We start from the raw sequence: 21,506 nt of genomic DNA, 5'->3' as shown, positions 1-21,506 counted from the left end.
GAAACCTTAGAAGATATTTTGTTTTAACTTATTTGCAACTCACATTATTTGACAAACCTGTCAGAACTGCGTTTGTTGAATTGCAAAACTAAAGTCTATCGTACTCACATCTCACTTACAGTATATACATATATGCCATTAAGCTCTGATAAAATAATGCCAGTGTAAACAAGCTTCAGTATCACGCAATGTCAAAATATTGCACGTACATTCATAAATACACACATTTTCTTTGGGCCTTCATATTAATGCGTCTATATGTGTGTGACACATATTACTCAACAACATATTGGATTAAAAAGGCCCCTACTAAACACACACATGCCCACACGCAATATGTACAGTGCCTGCACACACATTAACACAAACACAAATCAGTCGCAATATTAGGCTCACCTGCACAATCTAATAACGTCCATTACAAGTTCTGTCATCGTAATAAAATAGGTGTTCCTAACGTTTTTTTTTTTTTTTTTTTTTTTTTAATTTACAAGGGGAAAAGTTTGAGAAATGCCTTGGAACATTTACAGCAAATATTTTGACTATCACAAACAAGAACCACTTGTACCACTACTTGTCCTACTTGTCCAACTTAGTCACCCCGTCTTTATTCAGGTTATGCATGAGCTAGAACCTGTCCGGAGCAACTTTTAACAAGAGGTGAAATGGTCACCATATAGATACAGTGGTATGAAAAAGTATCTGAACCTTTTGGAATTTCTCCCATTTCTGGATAAAATCACCATCAAATGTGATGTGATCTGATTTTTGCCAAAAAGACACAGATGAAAAAACTGTCTGCTTTAACTACCACCCATTTTTGGCCATAGTTTTACATGTAGTTGATGTGTTAATATTAGACTGTGCCAGTGATTTCTGTTAATCTTTAGCAGACACGCTAGGGTTCTTTTTTGTACCTCTCTAAGTATTCTGCGCTGAACTCTTGGTGTGATCTTTGGTGGACTGCCACTCCTTGGGACAGAAGCAACAGTGCCAAACTCTCTCCGTTCGTAGAAAACTTCTCTGACTGTCGATTGATGAACATCCAGACTTTTAGAGATAGTTTTGTATCCTTTCCCAGCTTTATAAGAATCAACAATCCATGATCGCAGGTCTTCAGACAGCTCTTTTGACCGAGCCATGATGCACATCAGACAAAGCTTCTCATCAAGACATTTCTTACCAGGTGTGTGTTTTATAGTGGGCAGGGCAGCTTTAAACCACTCATCAGTGATTGGGCACACACCTGACTTAAAATGTTTGGTAAAAAATTGTTTCAATTGCTCTTTAAGTCTCCTTAGGCAAAGGGTTCACTTACTTAATTTTCCCCCTTTCCCCCTCATTGTTTGCGTGCTATCCTCATTAAAATATGAAAACCTATGAATGTTTGGGTGGTTTTAGTTAAAGCAGACACTGTATTTTCATCTGTGTGATTTTGACAACGATCAGATCACACTTTTTCACTTTTTCATACCACCGTAAACAACACTTTATGTGGCGTTTTTTCCAATCCGTAAACTAATTTTTGTAGATGATATTTTGTGGTGTTTTTACAGTTTAAATCACAAATATGTGCTATAAGACAATATTTTAGGTTAGTGACTTGCGTTTTCTTTTCTTTCATTTTTTTGGCTTGCTCCCGAGCCGTCATGAAATAGTGGAAGGATACAGTACTGATCAGATTGAGAACATTGTGCAGTTGTACCAAATATTGTGGCTGGTGAGTGTTTAAAATCACATTAACATGAGAATTGATTAAGCCCCTCTTAGTCCAATTTAACCGAAGTTTGCGTAATGCATGAAGCACTTTTTTCCTCACGCAGTTCTCTTGTGGTCCTCAATCACCACGGACAAACAATCCACAAAACCCTCCACTGAAGTGTGCTTTGGTTTCGTGCGGTCAGAGCTGAGTATCTTTGGTCCCCGCCTGATGCAGGCTGAGGCCAGCCGCCCCTCACGGGCCAGCTTATCAGCTGGAGAGGCAGAAGGTCCAACAAGTCCAGATCTCAGTTCGGATTTGTATTGGTCAGAAGGTGCACATTCCTCTTAAACCCACAGTCTCTCCTTATTAGGATCTGCTCCATGTGTCTTTTAGGCATCCCCTGTTTGATCGGAGGTCAGCTGCTCTTGGTCAGAGATGTTGTCACCGGCCGGTGGTCTCGCCCGGTCAAAGAAGCCACACTAACGCACAAAACAAAACAAAAAAATAAAATCCTTTAGCATAGTCAGTCACGTGACTCTGACCTGGTTGAAAATTGTCGTAAATCAGAACCTTCCACATGGCGAGTGTCAGCACAGCGAGCACAAGCAGCCCCAGCAGTATCGCCAGGATGATGACCCACAGTGGAACGGCAAAGGACACGTCTGGTGTCCCCCATAATACGGGTGTGCCCATCTACAAGGGACACATACAACACATGCACTTACTGATGATCCTTTCTTAGCTAACGTAAGCCGCATTCACAGCAGCGGTGGGGTAAACTATTGATACCGTGATGATTACTGTTTGATACGCCAACAACAGATATTAACACTGTTGGTGTCAGATATATAATAATACGAAGTTGTCTATGCATACAAAAAGGACGGTGTTGATATTCGAGACCCCAAACCTCATAACTGTGAGGCAGATGTAATAACCACTATCCACTGTGCTGCCATACAACACTTAATTCCAAAATTAAGGAGCCATTTTTCTTGCGCCTGAAAAAAAAAAGTGCTTTCAATTAGACTTTGAAAGGTTAGTTGTGCGTTCATTTCTTTCAATTCTGTGGTTGTGGCACTGCAGTGGACTAGTGGTGAGCCTGTCTGCCTCACAGTTGCATAGACATTGTGATGTACCAGACTTCATAACAGATTTTTAAGTCTATGGATGTACTGTATCCAGAGGTGGGTAGAGTAGCCAAAATATTTACTCAAGTAAGAGTAGCCTTACTTCAAAATAATATTACTCAAGTAAAAGTAAAAGTAGTCGTCCAAAAAATGTACTCAAGTACAAGTAAAAAAGTATTTGGTGAAAGGAATATTCAAGTAATTAGTAACATGGTGAGTAACTGCTTATATTTTTGTTGGATTTTTTTTTTTTAACTATTTTTTTCTCTGAGCACAAAGTTATCCATATGGACTATTGTTATAGTGATACTGTACGATAACCCATTACATAACCACATTCAGCCAAAGAAATACTCAAAAAATAAATAAATAAATAAATAAAAATCATTGAACTCCGACAAGAATAAATAAATAAATAAATAAAAATCATTGAACTCCGATAAGAGAAAAAAAAAATTACATTACCGAAGCATTATTTTTTCTCTGAGCACAAAGTTATTCATATGGACTATTGTTATAGTGATAGTGTACGATAACCCATTACATAACCACATTAAGCCAAAGAAATACTCAAAAAAAAAAAAAAAAAAAAATTGAATTCCGACAAGAAAAAAAAATTCCATAAATGAAGCATTATTTGTCCAAAGAGCATGACTGCCCTCTGGTGGACAAAATAGTTCCGAGTTTGAATAGTGAAGCGCTAGTCCTTATAAAGCAACTTTGTTGTAGCATACTGTGGCAATAAAGTCCACGGAGTGCAAGTTGAAAACGGCTAATCAACACTGGCATCGTGTTCTCCTATCGGAGCAAATGGTGGATGCCCATCTATTTAAATTTTTTTCTTTTGTAGCAGCATATAGCATCAGATAGAGCCATATTATCTATAAAATCCTGAGTTTTTTCCTGAGTCTAAAGAGCTTCTGGCAAGCTTTATCAATGCTAGTGAAGCGGTTGAGAGTTATGTCATGGCAGAATTTCTTTCAAAATATGTCTAATTATCCTTTTTTTGGTTTATTTTTAACAAAAAAATATTAATCTCGTTTGTATAAAAAATTTTTTAAAAAATCCATAAATAAGCCGCTGCCTTATAAAAGCTGCAGGGTAGAAACAGCGATAAAAAAAGTAGCAGCTTACTAGTATAGTCTGAAAAATACAGTAGGCTATAATTTTTTATTCAAAAAAGTGGTATGGGTACAGTATTGGCCATACAGCCAGGTGTGGGAATAGGCATCAGGAGCCAAAAAATTGTATCGGTGCAACACTAGTTTTCGGACTTGTGTAGTTCAAACAAAGTAGTCAAATTACCGTATTGGCTTCTGGTTTTTGAAATGTAAATAAACCAATCTATTGTGATAAAACAACAAAATTGAAATAACTGCATTAACCATCAAAGAGAGGTATAACTGCAACTGTAGTCTTGAAACAAATCTGAATAAGGAAAAACATTGCAATAAAACAATGCAAACTGGTTAAACTTGAGAGTAGCTGAGATCTGTCATGACAGAACATTACTCCTCAAGTTCAGCATTCGCTTCAATGATATCTGGCGCTATCTGGCGTGAATGGGTATAATGTCTAGACCCTGAATATAAGACGACCTACACTTTTTCAGTCTTATTTCAATGCAAAAAACACCGTCTTATATTCGGGCCAATACGGTAAATTTGTCAATTTGTTTTCAGACAAACTGATTTCTACGACAGATGGACAAGCATTTCCACTGAAACAGGCAATTTAGAGTCTTTAATCAACATATTCCAATATTTCTGTAGTCTAGGAAGAGGCTTAAATTTCTACAAAAAGCCTACACAAGGCGGCACGGTGGCTGAGTGGTTAGCACGTCTGCCTCACAGTTCTGAGATCAAGGGTTCAATCCCGGGCTTCGGCCTTCCTGTGTGGAGTTTGCATGTTCTCCCCGTGCCTGCGTGGGTTTCCTCCGGGAACTCCGGTTTCCTCCCCCATCCCAAAAACATGCATGGTAGGCTGATTGAACACTCTAAATTGTCCATAGGTGTGAGTGTGTGCGTGAATGGTTGTGTGTCTCCTTGTGCCCTGCGATTGGCTGGCAACCAGTTCGGGGTGTCCCCTGCCTACTGCCCGAAGTTAGCTGGGATAGGCTCCAGCACCTCCGCGACCCTCGTGAGGAATAAGCGGCATGGAAAATGAATGAATGAAAGCCTACACAAGCCTTGCGAGAACAGGCAAACCCCCCCCCCCCCCCCAAAAAAAAGACATAATCCTATACAGATTCAATATCAGATTTAAGTGAACTCAAATTTTTCCTTCTTCATATCTTACCGATATAGTGCGATGAGGCAGGGTGTGGGGCTGCACCCGATAAGGCATGGCCAGGACCATGAAGGACACAGTCGAGTTGAGAATGTAGGGGTCATTACGTCGCTGCAGGACAAATATGCAAGTTATTTGACCAACAATCAAGGCGAAGGGTGACACGTTTACGACAAGTATTGCAAAGGTCACGGATGTTACTTCAACCTTTTTAGTTTAGTTACGCAGCAAAGCTAGTTCAAGCAGATAAACAAAGGGTTAATGAAGTAAAGATGTGGAACCAGACACTGACCTGCAGGAAAGTATGTGCCCACATTCTCGACCGGACCTTAACGACAGCACTCTGGCCACGATCCAGATGGCCCACAATACACTTGATTATCAGGCAGGAGATGTTTGTGCAGTTCTGCGGAAGACACACCTGTGAATGCCTCAGGAACATTTTGATTAATGTTCTGGAGAAGTCGCACGATGACGGGTGTTTCTCACCAGTGTTTTACCGCTGTTACTGTGGGCGGCGCTGGCGGATCGCTTGTGCCGGCGAAGGGGTGCGCTTGTGTTCCTCAAGAAGCCCAGAAGTTCTGGGGTATCTTGGAGGGTTGAAATCTACAGAGGATTCACAGAAAGTCCTTCTTATTGTGGCCAAAACTGATTCAACTAAGCCAAAAAACAACAACATTAATTAAGTCACGTATACTGTATCCATCCTGGTTCATGTCCCATTGTTCTTCACATGCAAACATAACTACATATTTTTTTCCTTTGTGAATTGGAGAGCAGATGCTATCATCATGCATACTTCAGGTGTAATTTCTGCTAATACGTAAACTCCTCTCTAAGAGCCAGCTGGCACAGAACATGGGGAGCAGACAGAACACTGGGCAGGACATTTTCTAAACTACTGGGTAAAGATCCTAAAGCAATAGATGGATAAGCATCTCGTAGTGGTGCATAGTGGGTTGATTGTATCCATACTTTGTCAATAGTTGAAGGCATTTCTTTTCCATAGTGTTTATTTATATAAACCCTTTCAATGCACGAATTGCGTTTAAAAAAAAAAAAAAATTAATTACATTCATTTAGGACATGGGTCTCAGCCCAATCACCAATCGCGGCCAATGGGACAATATTTTGCATTGACATTCAACTCTAGTAACTCTAGTAATAGTGTTGCCCCTGTGTATTTTGCGATCGTCAAGGCAAAAAAAAAAAAAAAAAAAAAAAAAAAAAAAAAATATATATATATATATATATATATATATATATATATATATATATATATATATATATATATATATATGTATATAGGAATGGAAAACAAGCTAATTAAAAAACATGACATAATGAAAAATCTAAATAATTCTAAATAAAATTAAATCAATTAAAAAAAAATAAAACTTCAAAAAATTATTAAAAAGAAATTACAATAAATTGGGAAAAAAAACTCCCATGTGATACATTAAAACTGTTCAGACCGTAATGACACCCACATTCCCATTCTCCGAGTCTAAGTAGCTGAACAAGACAGATAAAAAAAAGAAGAACAATGAAGACATTAATTCAAATAAGTGTGACCCATGTGTATTTTCCTCTGGGTATATTTTTTATTTATTTTTTGTTTTGTTTTGTGACCTCACATAGCTTAACAGTGACCCGTAATTTTCGCACTACAAGGCGCACCTGACTTTAAGCTACCACCCACCAAATTGGACGCTAGAACGACATTTGTTCCGCACTAGACTATAAACCGCAGCTGTCCTCACTGTATTATGGGATATTTACACCAAAAGATATTAACCGATAACACTTTATTTGGCGGCGGCATCATAAGACCCAAATGAACCACTATGAAGCTTTGAACCAATTGGCTGCAAAGCTTCATTACTTCAGTCAACCTCTGCTGCCACCTGCTGTCAACACTGTTGTTGTCCAAAATGCCTCCTAGTATGCATTGCAGCGCTACAGATGTAAATAACAATCAAAATTAATGTTTTGTGTTAATAATTTATTCTTCTTCAGTTACTGTTCAAGTTTTTTCATTAATTGCTAGTTATGGTATTTGGCCACACTTTATTTAGCAGTGGCGCCATAATACTGTAATTAGACAATCATGATTATGACAAGACACTGTCATGAACATTAATGAATGCTTATGACAGATGTCATTTAGTGTTATCTGGCAAATTATCTCACTTTTAAATGGATATAAAAGATCCAAGCTGGATATAAATACAGTTAGTTACATAATTTGCCGGATGACACTTAATGACATCTGTCATAAGCATTCAGTCGTGCCCATGATAGTGTTATGTAATAATTATGACTATTAAGACTATGTCTTATGACGCCGCTATCAAATAAAGTGCTACCTACTAACCCAAATAAATCAACAAATAAGGTGCACTGGACTATAAACTACAGAATTAAAAATGAAGGAAAAAAGTAACGGCTTATAGTCCAAAAATTACGGTATTATCTTAACACATACACTTAACACTGCATTTTAACTGCTGGAAGCCATCTAATGCCGCCCTTCCTCGTTGAAATGGGTTGAACGTCTATTGCCGTCAAAAGGTGTTTTCAATATAAATGTTCCTCTTTTACAAACTACCACAACACATACACCGCAAATGACATAAGAAATTGAAAACTTTTAAGATCATAATAATTTTGAATTGATGTTGAATTTATGATACATTGATTTGACTTTTATTCACGGAATGAATTACTGTAAACTCTTATCTCAAGGCACAAATATTTGTATAGTACTGTATAGTATTTATTGAGTAAACTTATTTTTTGGCAACATTAAAATTGATTAAATAAGTAGTATGCAAATCATGTGATGGTATGTTTAATTAATATAATAAATTTAGGACAAAATAGTAGTATGTAAATCATGTCATGGTATGATTAAATAATATAATAAAATTAGGACAAAATAGTACTTTAAAGTTCAAATACATTTTTTTTAACGTCAGGTTGTTACAGTTTATTAAAGAATTTCTTTCTATATTTATATGCTCATGTGCATTCTTTAGTCTTACCTGAAGTCCCAGTGGGTTGAGGCTGCTATTTGTCCGACAGCTTATTGGTCCATCAGTTTTAATCTCCATTGCATACAGCAGGTTCTCATCACGGAAGCGGGAAGGCCAGCCGACCTCAACCTCGGCTTCCCGAATACTACTGGGACCCGCGTTATGGAGCTAGAGATGTAAGAAGTGGTCGAGAAGTTAGTGGTTTTATTGCTGTGGGCCTCAAGTGACTATATGCTATAATTGGGTTATCATAACTGTGGCGTGATGACACAGGCCACCTGGGTTTTTGGCTACAGAGTGCAACACTAATAGGCCTTCACTCAGTGGGGATTGAACACAGAGACGAGACTAATCTAGAGCTTCAACTGTTGTTTGGCACCGAGATGCGGAGCAATGAATTGGGAGCTTAAATGAACCATCAATTCAACAGAGCCACCTTTCCACTCACTCACACATTCTCTCATAGACACACTCACAGTCATTAACAGTGAGGCAAGTCCTCCAAACAGGACATGATCTTGGTGCTGCGGGGCAGGAATTCTGGCGCAAGAAGCCCCCCTTAAAAAAAGGAAACAAAATGTCCTCCTTAAGTAGAAGCAGCTGCCAAGTGGGAAAAGTACCGCCAATGAAAATCATTATCAGCTGCAGGAAAGGCCAGACACTGCAGCGCTCTAGTTCATTGAAGCAGTGGCCCCTTTAAGACCCAAAGACATCACATGTATAGCACATGGACACACACACACCCACAATCACGCACACACACTCATTGTAAACTGTCGCCAGTGTGTCTGCCATCCTCCCTCAATCTATCTGTAGTTCCGACCTTGTTTTGACCTTGTTTTTCCTCTAATTATCCTATGTTGAACCATCATGCTGGCCTTTCCAATCTACCTGCCTTCATAACTGTAATTACACTTCACATACTGTTTTAATTCTCTTTACTTGTGTCAACGTGTACTTAAGATAGTACGTTCCACTCTTATTGCAGCCTGAGTGAGTGCAGGTTACCTCATAAATGTGCGTGACCTGTGGACCCACATCATCTTCCTTGACAGGCTTCTCTTTGGGCTCCCAGCGTGGAAATGGCAACACCACCTGAGAGGGGTGAGACACCCTGTGGCGACAAAGGCACAAGATCTTATTGCATTAGGTTTGCCCATTGGAGCGTAATATTGGTTTCAGCTTTTTTTTTTTTTCTTCCAGAAAATAGTGCAACCTTCAAAATGCAAAGAGTTTTAAAATGTTTTCAGGATTGTCTCTCACATAAAATGTGTATTTTGCTTTTCTTTGTTTTTCATTCAATGACAACAGAAGGTTACTAGTGATGGAAATAATTGATGGACTGATGAATAGCATAAAATAGAAACGGAACTTGTCGAATGCTACCACAGAAAGAACAAGAATGATTCAATGATAATTGCTTTGTTGTCGTAATGTTAAAGGTGATTCACTCAGAGACAGTATACAGTGGGATGAAAAAGTATCTGAACCTTTTGGAATTTCTCACATTTCTGCATAAAGTCACCATCAAATGCGATCTTACCTTTGTCAAAATCACACAGATGAAAAAACTGACTGCTTTAACTAAAACCACCCAAACATTTATAGGTTTTCGTATTTTAATGAGGATAGTATGCAAACAATGACAGAAGGGGGAAAAATAAGTAAGTGAACCCTCCGCCTAAGGAGACTTGAAAAGAAATTGAAACCAATTCTTACCAAACATTTTAAGTCAGGTGTGTGCCCAATCACTGATGAGTGGTTTAAAGCTGCCCTGCCCACCATAAAACACACACCGGGTAAGAATTGTCTTGATGAGAAGCATTTTCTGATGTGCATCACGGCTTGGTCAAAAGAGCTGTCTGAAGACCTGCGATCAAAGATTGTTGATTTGTATAAAGCTGGGAAAGGATTCAAAACCATCTCTAAAAGTCTGAGTGGTCATCAATCAGCAGTCAGAGATGGTGTCTACAAATTGAGAGAGTTTGGCACTGTTGCTTCTCTCCCAAGGAGTGACCGTCCACCAAAGATGACGCCAAGAGTTCAGCGCAGAATACTCAGAGAGGTAGAAAAGAACCCTAGAGTGTCTGCTAAAGATTTACAGAGATCACTGGCATAGTCCAATATCTCTGTGCACTCATCAACTATATGTAAAACTATGGCCAACAATGGTGTTCATGGGAGGACTCCACGGAGTAAGCCACTGCTGTCTAAAAAAAACCATTGTTGCTCGTTTAAAAAAGCACTTGGACATGACACAGACGTTTTGGCAAAATGTTTTTTGGATTGATGTAACCAAAGTTGAATTATTTGGGGGTAAGACACAACGTCATGTGTGGAGGAAAAATGGAACAGCTCACCAACATCAACACCTCATCCCCAACGTGAAGCATGTTGGAGGGAGCATCGTGATTTGGGGCTGTTTTGTTACCTCAAGGCCTGGACAACTTGCTGTCGTTAATGGAAGAATGAAATCAAAAGTTTGTCTGGATGTTTAGCAGGAAACCCTGAGGCCGTCTGTCAGACAGTTGAAGCAAAAAAGAGGATGGATGCTGCAGCAAGACAATGATCCAAAACACAGAAGTAAATCAACCTCAGAATGGTTTCAGAAGAACAAAATACACGTTCTGGAGTAGCCGAGTCAAAGTCCAGACTTGAACCCCGTTGAGATGCTGTGGCATGACCAAAAGACAGCGATTCATGCCAGACATTCCAGGAATCTGACCGAACCTGATCGATGTGCCAGACTGATCTGCAGCTATAGGAAGCGTCTGGTTGAAGTTATTGCTGCCAAGGGCCGTGGGGGGGGGGGGGGGGGGGGGGGTGTTAAATTTGATGGTTCACTTACTTATTTTTCCCCTTTCTGTCATTGTTTGCATAATATCCACTGAAATATGAAAACCTATCAAAGTTTGGGTGGTTTTTGTTAAAGCAGACACTGTTTTTTTTATCAGCGTAATTTTAACAAAGATCAGATCACGTTTCATGGTGATTTTATGCAGAAATGTGAGAAATTCCAAAAGTTTTACTTTTTCAAAAGGTTCAGATACTTTTTCAATCCACTGTTGTCTTTTCTCAACGCAAGTTCTGAACTATAGGATCCTGGTTTTCTCATAAATGCTTGTTATTTATATATATATATACACACACACACATATATATATATATATATATATATATATATGGAAAAGGACACACAAATAAATATGAAAAAACAGGCATAACTGCAATGGTTATTTAACAATAACATGTTTTTTTTTCTTTTTATTGAAAAGGATATATAGTGGTACCTCTACATACGTATTTAATTTGTTCCAAGACCTGGATTGTATGTCAAAATGGTCGTATGTTGACTGGGATTTTCCCATAAGAATACATTATCATTTGATTAATTAGTTTTCACAGCCCAAAAACCTATGCCAAATCCTTAATTAATACAGCAGGTGCAATTACAAATAGCAAGTACATATAGCAAAACAAATAAATTATAATACAAATCGGAATTTTGATAACAATAACAATAATAATGTAACAAATTGGGTTCTAATGTTGCAGTTGTGTTTTGCATGCTGCTCCTGAATGCACCGTGTGACTGACGAGAGAGGTGCTACAGAGTTTTTACTTTCTCTTTCCATGTTGTTGCTGTTGTTGTTGGGGTCAGCTGTGGCGCACAATGATTAAAAACCTGACGAAGCTGGCGACTTCCTTGCCGATCTTACAGTAATAATAATAATAATATTAATGAGAGTCGTGCGAGAGATCGTAGTAGACATATTCCAGCTATATTGTCAAGCCAGTTCACTGACGCGCACACCGTGCTCATATTTTTCTATCGTTTCCTTCTTAATTTTAATGGTAAGCATTACCTTCTTCTACCAACTGCACTAACGTTCTTGGGACCCATGTTGATTTCTCTCACAAGAAAACCAGCCGTGCATCCGTCTTGTGGGAAAACAATGACATTGCGACTCTGTCATAAATCGTCGTATTTCGAGTATACACTCACCGGCCACTTTATTAAGTACACCATGCTAGTAACGGGTTGGATTCCCTTTTGCCTTCAGAACTGCCTCAATTCTTCGTGGCATAGATTCAAAAGCATTCTTCAGAGAGTTTGGTCCATATTGACATGATGGCGTCACACAGTTGGTGCAGATTTGTCGGCTTCACATCCATGATGCCATGGTGTCAGAAGGGCTGGTCTGAGTATTTCAGAAACTGCTGATCTACTGGGATTCTCACGCACAACCATCTCTAGGGTTTACAGAGAATGGTCCGAAAAAGAAAAAATATCCAGTGAGCGGCAGTTCTGTGGGCGGAAATGCCTTGTTGATGCCAGAGGTCAGAGGGGAATGGCCAGACTGGTTTGAACTGATAGAAAGGCAACAGTGAATCAAATAACCACCCATTACAACCAAGGTAGGCAGAAGAGTGTAACGGGTCCACATTGTATCCGTTGTGGAATGTGGAAACCTCCCCGCCGATTCCTTCATGTAAGGACGCTAACGGCTGTGCCATTGGCTCGAGCTTATTGGCGCAGTGGTTACCGTCCTTGCCTGCCGAGTAGAATTATCGCGGCGTGCGGGTTCGCGTCCCAGCCTCGTCAGAGGTGGGAGCGGAACGCGGGGCGGCGCTGACACTCGGGTTACAAGAGCATCTCTGAACGCACAGTACGTCGAACTTTGAGGGAGATGGGCTACAGCAGCAGAAGACCATGCCGGGTGCCACTCCTTTAAGCTAAGAACAGGAAACTGAGGCTACAATTTGCACAAGCTCATCGAAATTGGACAATAGAAGATTGGTAAAACGTTGCCTGGTCTGATAAGTCTCGATTTCTGCTGCGACATTCGGATGGTAGGGTCAGAATTTGGCGTCAACAACATGAAAGCATGGATCCATCCTGCCTTGTATCAACGGTTCAGGCTGGTGGTGGTGGTGTAATGGTGTGGGGAATATTTTTTTGGCACTCTTTAGGCCCCTTGGTACCAATTGAGCATCGTTGGAACGCCACAGCCTACCTGAGTATTGTTGCTGACCATGTCCATCCCTTTATGACCACAATTTACCCAACTTCTGATTGCTACTTTCAGCAGGATAATGCGCCATGTCATAAAGCTGGAATCATCTCAGACTGGTTTCTTGAACATGACAATGAGTTCACTGTACTCAAATGGCCTCCACAGTCACCAGATCTCAATCCAATAGAGCATCTTTGGGATGTGGTGGAACGGGAGATTCGCATCATGGATGTGCAGCCGACAAATCTGCACCAACTGTGTGATGCCATCATGTCAATATGGACCAAACTCTCTGAGGAATGCTTCCAGCACCTTGTTGAATCTATGCCACGAAGAATTGAGGCAGTTCTGAAGGCAAAAGGGGGTCCAAACCGTTACTGGCATGGTGTACCTAATAAAGTGGCCGGTGAGTGTATATGCATCATATGTCGAAACAAATGAATCAAATTTTACCTCGGATGTGTCAAAAGGAACGTATGTCGAGGTTAGGGTTACCACCTGTCCCTTAAAATAAGGAACGGTCCAAAATTGGGAATTAAATGCTGCGTTCTGTATTGAACTAATACGGAATATAAATGAATAGATACATTTCTATGCATTTTAGGAGTTTTGTGGATGTACCTTTCTTTCTCTGCCTGTACAGCTATGGGCGCGAGGGGGACGTCCCATATTTCTTATTTCTGAAAGGTGGCAACCCTAGTCGAGGTACCACTGTTGTTAGTTGTCTGCATGCAGTAATAACAGTAAGTAGGAAACTAGAGGAGAAAATTCCTGACCTCATTGAGAAAAACTGAGGTCAGTTTTGTATTTCACATTTCATATTGTTGCTCAGTATTACAGTGAACCCTCTCGTTTTTCGCGGTTAATCGGGACCAAAAACCGCGAAGCAGCTCCAGTTCAGTGTATTTATGTATGTATTTATTCAGTTTTAAACATGTTACTGTCCCACAGAATCATTTTTAAACAAGAAAAAAAGGAGACGCCCAATCCATTTAAAAAAAGTAAAAAAAAAAAACAAAAACGCTCTTTATTAAATGCTTCGTTGAGTGTCCACTCGAATCCGCTCCAGCTGCTCACTTACACACAATGAGTTGCCACAGCAACTGTTTAACAAGTTAAACAATCCGCGATGGACTGAAAGTGCGAAGTTTGAAGCCCGAAGTCGCAAGGGATCACTGTAGTTTTCATTATAACCAAAAGGAAGAATTCAGAAGTTGAGATAATTGACTATCGAGTAACTGCGTATTAAACAGGAAAAGTAAACCTTAGTTAGATGCTGTTAATACGTTAAAATAAATTGTGGATTGAGGATTATTAATGTTGAAAACGGGAACGGTCAGGGAGTGCAGACCTCTGCCAGGGCTTAAACAGCCCCCTAAAAAAAATTAAACTAGCACCTGAATTGTTTACATTTGGCTCATTTTGAATCAGAGGAAATTCTGGATGCTCATGAAACAGCTATTTGGATCTCACATAAACACAGCAAATTACAACTTGATTGAACCGTATTTGACAGAGGTATAAACAGCTGAGCATATGTTAAATAGGATCTTCCATGTTAAATTTAAAATGCTGCCAAAATGTTCAACCTGGATTAGATCTGGGCGACACTTGGTTAGACACTACACATACTTTAACCCAGCAGGTCCTCTTAATGTATTACATTTGCACAAATATAAGACTATTGATTGAGTGTCACTGATGGTCTAATGGTTCATTCGCCTTCCTGGTATTCATGTAAAAAAAAAAAAAAAAAAAAGCTACGGTTACAATTTTTGCATGGCATCCAGTCTTCACAATGTACTTCCCATTGTCCCCCTCCAAACTTTTGACTGATGCTTGATGGCAGCTGACAACGCTTATTATTATTACATTTTTCCATTACAACAGACGAGAGAAAAACGTCCTGAGTCTTCAGCCTGCATGTTTGTACGCCTATCACTGTGCATGCCGAGGGCACAAAATTAACCCATGTGCACATGATTACAGCTGATGTATTTTTAAAAAAAAATTTAATCATGCACATTACATTGTGGCAGAGCAAAAACAAAAGAAGACAAAAAAGCTCCACAATCCTCAAACATAAAAGCAGATCGTTTGTATGTCACAGACGAAAAAAATGCCAGGACTCACCCTCGTAAATCAATTTGAGCTTTAGCAACGATGGCCAGATTCAGGCTGACTGGGTTGCTTTCAGGGTTGTCTTTGTTGGAGCTGTATTGGAGGGAGAAAAGGGTTGGGGGTGAAGATTCGCAGTGGGTGTCAAGGAAATAAAACACAGCAGCCGCTATATGTTATAAAACTGTGACCTAATCTAAGTGACAGGAATGTCGTGGACGATAATTCTAGCCAGTTGTTGTTTTCAATAACTAAACTATTGGAATTATCTTGCATTGAGCCCGTCCCATTGTGAACAATGTGCATGTGATAAATTAGGACATTAATCAACACAAAAGCCACACACATTGAACATTCAAGAGCTGCAGTATTTCTGAGATCACTCACAGCAGCTAATTAATACTTAAAAATTCAATGTCTTAAAAACGTCTTTTCATTTTATGTGATTTGATCTACTGCATATGTGATGATTTTTAAAGTGTGTTACCTATGGATCTGTAGGTCGAAGCTAATCTTTGGTCCGGCATCTTCAAGCCTTTGGACTGAAAACCGCAAACCAACAGACAGCTGTGGAGAGAAAAAAAAAGTCAATTTAGAAGAGTTAAGACGAAAGATGTTGAATGTGTTCATTTAAAGTTCACATGATACCCCAGTGTCCATTAATGACGCAGGAAAGGCCCAATTAACTAGATCATCTTGTGCTATTACACGAGTAGAAGATCCAGTTTGTAGTGTTGACAAGACGCACACGAAAATGCTTGCGAATCCCACCGTGTCCTCTAACGTAAAACACATGCTAGAATGCGGTCATCACGAAACTACACAGCAGTGTAGTACATATGTGCACGTGAGTCCTGCACTGGACATCAGGGCTGACATACGGTTGTGAAAATGACAGCAAGCAGGCTTCAAGAATCAGCCCCGTGGGGCCGTGGAGATGGGAGGCCGTCTATATGGAACGCATTAGTAAGGCTGAAGGAGAAGAACCAGGCGGAGAAGATCCAAAGAGGGCAAATGGGTACAGGCCGGTCAAAGTGAAGACGTCACAATGGTTCAATCTAAAAGCGGTTGTTATGAATCTTTAAAGTTGCTATTTTATCCATCCAAGTCAAGCATCTGTTGGCAGCATGGAGCTACGTAATTCAGAAAATGCAAATCATCCACAGAAACCTTATTTCATGTGCCTTAAAACTACATGTTGTTTAATTCAATGCTCAATAAATGTTTTGTAATGAATTTTTTTTTTTTGCCAAAATATGGCTCAAGTTGTAACTAATCCCTATCAAAGCTTTCATCCTTTCATGTTCCCATGCTATCCAAATTTTTGTCAAAATGATGACTGAGGAAATCTACCCTGGTGTGCTGTCCGCAGAGTGAAAAAAAAGTACACACAAAAAAAACACCATTAATGAGACAATAAAGCTGTCACAGTGGTAGGTTGAAACAGTAAATCGTTTTAAATATTAATGCATTAAATGGATCTTTATAACATTATTCCGGAGCTATTGGAATACTTGAACATATTACAAGAACATCTTGTATAACACATTACGCCATATTTTTACTGATCACACATTGTGCAGCTTCACCCGGACACACACTCGCAGCTGATCCACACATCAATTAGGTGTAGATCGCTCCAATTTACGGTACTTCGCCATTAATAAATTATTTTATTTGGCCAAAGAAAAGATTGTTGTTTAATAAGCATGCCAAATTTGAACAGAGTTATATATGGGAGAAGGTTGTGAAAACCGGTGAACTTCAAGTGATTAGACCAGTAGGGGCGCTGTGGGGTTTTCCTTTAGATAACATACATCAACCAAGGCAATAACTCATTTCTTATGAATGAAACATTTAAAATGTTGAAAAATGACTTTAGTGCCTCTTTAAATACTGTACAGTGGTATGAAAAAGTATCTGAACCTTTTGGCATTTCACCAAATCACCATCAAAAGTGATCTGATCTTTGTCAAAATCACACAGATGACAATACATTGTATGCTTTAACTAAAAGTACCCCAAAATTTATAGGTTTTCATATTTTAATGAGGATAGCATGCAAATAATGACACAAGGGGGATAAAAATAAATAAGTGAACCCTTTTCCTAAGGAGACTTGAGGAATTTAAACCATTTTTTACCAAACAATTTAAGTCAGGTGTGTGCCCAATCACTGATGAGTGGTTTAAAGTTGCCCTGCCCACTATAAAACACACACCTGGTAAGAAATGTCTTGATGAGAAGCATTATCTGATGTGCATCATGGCTCGGTCAAAAGAGCTGTCTGAAGACCTGCGATCACGGATTTTTTATTTGTATAAAGCTGGGAAAGGATACAAAACCATCTCTAAAAGTCTGGATGTTCATCAATGGACAGTCAGAGAAGTTGTCTCCCAGGGAGTGGCCGTCCACCAAAGATGACGCCAAGAGTTCAGCGCAGAATACTCAGAGAGGTAAAAAAGAACCCTAGCGTGTCTGCTAAAGACCTACAGAAATCACCGGCACAGTCCAATATCTCTGTGCACACATCAACTACATGTAAAACTATGGCCAAGAATGGAGTTCATGAGATGACTCCACGGAGGAAGCCATTGCTGATTGCAAAGTTTATCAGGGTGTTTTGAAGGAAAACCTGAGGCTGTCCGTCAGACAGTTGAAACTAAAAAGATGATGGATGCTGCAACAAGACAATGATACAAAACACAGAAGTAAATCAACTTCAGAATGGTTTCAGAAGAACAAAATTCTGGAGTAGCCAAGTCAAAGTCCAGACTTGAACCCCATTGAGATGCTGTGGCATGACCTAAAGACAGCGATTCATGCCAGGCATCCCAGGAATCTGACTGAATCACAGCGGTTTTGTAGAGAAGAATGGGCCATGATTAGTCCTGACCGATGTGCCAGACTGATCTGCAGCTACAGGAAGAGTCTGGTTGAAGTTATTGCTGCCAAAGGGGGAGGGGCACCAAATATTAAATGTTATGGTTAACTACTCATTTCCCCCCCTTCTGTCATTGTTTTCATACTATCCTCATTAAAACTTGAAAACCTATAAATGTTTGGTTGATTTTAGTTAAAGCAGACACTTTTTTTCATCTGTGTGATTTTGACAAAGATCAGATAACATTTGATGGTGGTTTTATGCAGAAATGTGAGAAAATTCCAAAAGGTTCAGATCCTTTTCCATACCACTGTATATGCTTTCAATCAAAAACCTGCATCTCCAACTAAGCGGCTGAACCATTCAGAACAATATCTTTTTGTTTTAGCTGATCAGGAAAAATGGAACATGCCTTTTCATAATCATGTCATGACACCACGCAAAGTAAACCTGCACAATCAAATGACATAACATACAAGCGCTGCAAGTTTTCTCTTCGGTATTAAATTATGTCCACTACTGGCTTTTTTTTTTTTTTTTTTGGACAAGAAAGCAGAACTTTTCCTCTGCCTCTTGTATTGGATAACATTACATTGTGGAGGTGAGCTCAATGTTGCTGTCACAGTGTGTTACCAATTAATTTTAATAAAAAGGTCTACTCGGTCATTACATTTGTGTTCCATCACATTATTTCAGACTTCCCCATCTCGGGGATGAGCCACATCTGTGACCTGAAGCAGAAGGAATGACTCAACTTCAGAGATGACAGCTCTTAATGGGCCAAATATACCCAACATGTGCATGGGGGGTGCATGCAAGTATGTTCTGCACAGGCCTGTGGATTCCTAAGCATCCAGAGAGGGCATGGGGAAAGTTAATAACTCTCATCTGGAAGGCTAGGACACACCCGCACCCACACATATAAGATTTTGTGTGTCTCGTAATGCTCTCTTGCTTCCCCAAGCAGTGTAACATGACCACTGACCACATAATTGATTGATCACAATGCTGGTTGTCACACTCCCACTGACACATTTTTGCTAAGATCCTACATTCTTGACACACACATATACTAATGTGACAAATGACATGAGATCCATATTTTCGTTCCAGGAAATGACGACCCGTTACTTTACAAAGTTTCGGCTTCCTGCATGTGTCAGTCATCAAGAAGTAAGTGGATCCTTATTGCACAAGCTGACACCCTCGGATATGCAGCACCCTCATTTGGTGTGTGACTCAGTGTGAGTATAGTCAAGGCGAGGGGACTTTGGAATGAAATGAGGGTCAAGGAGATGATCGGTAACTATTGGAAACAATCAATCAGTATGTGTTAAAGCTGAGGAGTTCCAGTGCTGGCTTTTAATGGTGGGAATCAAGAATGTTGATGGATTTGCAGTGTGAATTCACTCACCTCAGTTTGGGCCACCATTGGATTGCCCAGGTCACACACGACTATCCTGGAGTCATTCACCATCTTGTATTCGCAGTTCAACTGAGACAGAGACTGAAGGAAGCAGTTGGGTGGACACATATTGAAAAGGAAAAAAAAAAAAAAAAAAAAACACAAAAAGTGAGATTAAAAATTTGTTATTGAGAGCTTAATCTTGGGCGAAGCGTATGAGGCTTCTGTATGCTCCAAAAATAAGAGGACCTCTTTGGTTCTGTGTTTTTATTTTTGTTTGTGGCGCATGTCTGTTTTCCCTTGGATCATCTAAAGCAGTGTTTTTTAACCATACTAAAGGTACCGAACCCCAAGGAGTTTCTTCTGTCACACTTCAGAATTAGATAACAAAGCAAATAAAAAAAAATAAATCTGATATATCTAAGCTAGAAAGCTAATGACAAAGCAAATTCTTCTTCAGATTTTGTCACATTTGGAAAGTTTTTTAAAATGGGTCAAAATTTGAAACGATGCTGACCGTAGGTCTGTTGTACTTCCTCATACTCAGTGCGAGTTAACCTTCCATTGAGCAGTTTCTCATCTCATTAGATAGATGGGTAGCAGTTGAAAGAAATTGAATACAGCCTCTGAACTGGAGGCAAATCAGTCCAAAACCTGTGATAAAACACCACCTTGTCTAGATTTAATCAGTGTCCAAAAATAGGGCCCTTCGCTGAACCCCTTAAACTTACTCACCAAACCCCTGGGGTTCGATCGAACCCAGGTTAAGAACCTCTGATTTAAAGCAAGGGTCAAACTCATTTAGATTCGAGGAACACATTTATGCACTGCAAAAACACACCTCATTAAAACTAGATAAATTCCCTTGTTTTCCGTGTAAATCTACTAGAAATAAGTGAAATTATCTGCCAGTGCAACAAGTAAATTTTACTCAGATTTCTTGGAAGTAAGAAAAATAGCCATCTGAAAATAATCTTGACAGATTTATTTTAAGCAACAAATTTGCATATTTAATCTTAAAAAAAAATGTCGAAATGTTTTTAACTCAAGAATAGGTATTGTTCAAAACCAAGGGCGTAGGTTTGGTCTCAACATTGGTAGGGACGATATAACAGCATAACCTGCATGTACGCTTTTTGCTGGGGACGGGACATTCATAAAACCAAACAGATTAATAAACGACAGTCAGGACCACATTTCTCACGAATATGAACCTAATTAATGGATGGGCGAAACGACCAAAGCAAAATATATCTGTATTGACTTATACTAACTTTTACGTGTATTGCTCACGTGATAAACGTGCGATTCAAACCTTTGTTTTCTAAAACTACTAAAGAAACATTTTTGAAGTGCAAGTTCTTTTTATTAAAATAACAGGGAGTTATCCAAGAATTAGTCGACTTCTAGAGGACACTGGAGCACCCCTTGACTCAAACAAAAGTATTGTAATATAAAAGTGATATTGGAAAAAAATAATGAACAAAAATCTGAAATATCCAAGGACCAATCTACATCTGAGCCATCCTAGACTACCCCAAGACTCAAACCAAAGTACTCTCATGAAATTATGATGTGTGATTTCATTTCACAGATTTTTTTTTTCATGTTCATGTCAGTGTCCCTCTGAAGCAGACCCATTTTTGGGACTTGCACTTTGAAGCTACCGTGTTGCATTACGGTAATGCACATAATGCAAACAATGATCCAAATGAGGGACGCTAGGTTGACTTTTTTGTTCCTTGTGGAGACTGGCCTAACCGCAGTAGTTTTGGAGGTTAGCAAGTTCACACAGATTAATGCTATGCTAACTCTGATGCAGGTCTCACTTTTAGTAGCAAAATTAGTGGTGTTTCAACCACCTCCAAAACATTGATGTCTTTTACACTATTTACAGTGGCTTGTGCTGGCTGAGAAAAAAC

At 39.4% G+C, this 21,506-nt stretch overlaps 1 protein-coding gene across 3 annotated transcripts in view; it reads right to left on the bottom strand.

Annotated features, from left to right (window-relative positions):
- Window positions 1-446: 446 nt before the first annotated feature.
- Window positions 447-21,506, bottom strand: part of itga8 (integrin, alpha 8) — a 103,094-nt gene continuing 82,034 nt past the window's right edge. For all 3 annotated transcript variants that reach the window (XM_057833181.1, XM_057833184.1, XM_057833183.1), the window contains 10 exons: window positions 19,594-19,686; window positions 15,783-15,862; window positions 15,311-15,391; window positions 9,168-9,273; window positions 8,169-8,327; window positions 5,611-5,727; window positions 5,414-5,527; window positions 5,131-5,232; window positions 2,273-2,395; window positions 447-2,181 (listed from right to left, as the gene is read on the bottom strand). In XM_057833181.1, coding sequence (XP_057689164.1) covers window positions 2,092-2,181; window positions 2,273-2,395; window positions 5,131-5,232; window positions 5,414-5,527; window positions 5,611-5,727; window positions 8,169-8,327; window positions 9,168-9,273; window positions 15,311-15,391; window positions 15,783-15,862; window positions 19,594-19,686 — 1,065 coding nt within the window. In that variant the 3' untranslated portion in view covers window positions 447-2,091. The remainder of the gene's footprint in view (window positions 2,182-2,272; window positions 2,396-5,130; window positions 5,233-5,413; window positions 5,528-5,610; window positions 5,728-8,168; window positions 8,328-9,167; window positions 9,274-15,310; window positions 15,392-15,782; window positions 15,863-19,593; window positions 19,687-21,506) is intronic.

Source organism: Corythoichthys intestinalis, chromosome 4 (genome assembly GCF_030265065.1).
Source record: "Corythoichthys intestinalis isolate RoL2023-P3 chromosome 4, ASM3026506v1, whole genome shotgun sequence".
Taxonomy (NCBI): domain Eukaryota; kingdom Metazoa; phylum Chordata; class Actinopteri; order Syngnathiformes; family Syngnathidae; genus Corythoichthys; species Corythoichthys intestinalis.
The sequence above is the reverse complement of the archived record's forward strand: the minus strand, read 5'-3'. Positions and strand labels throughout refer to the sequence as shown.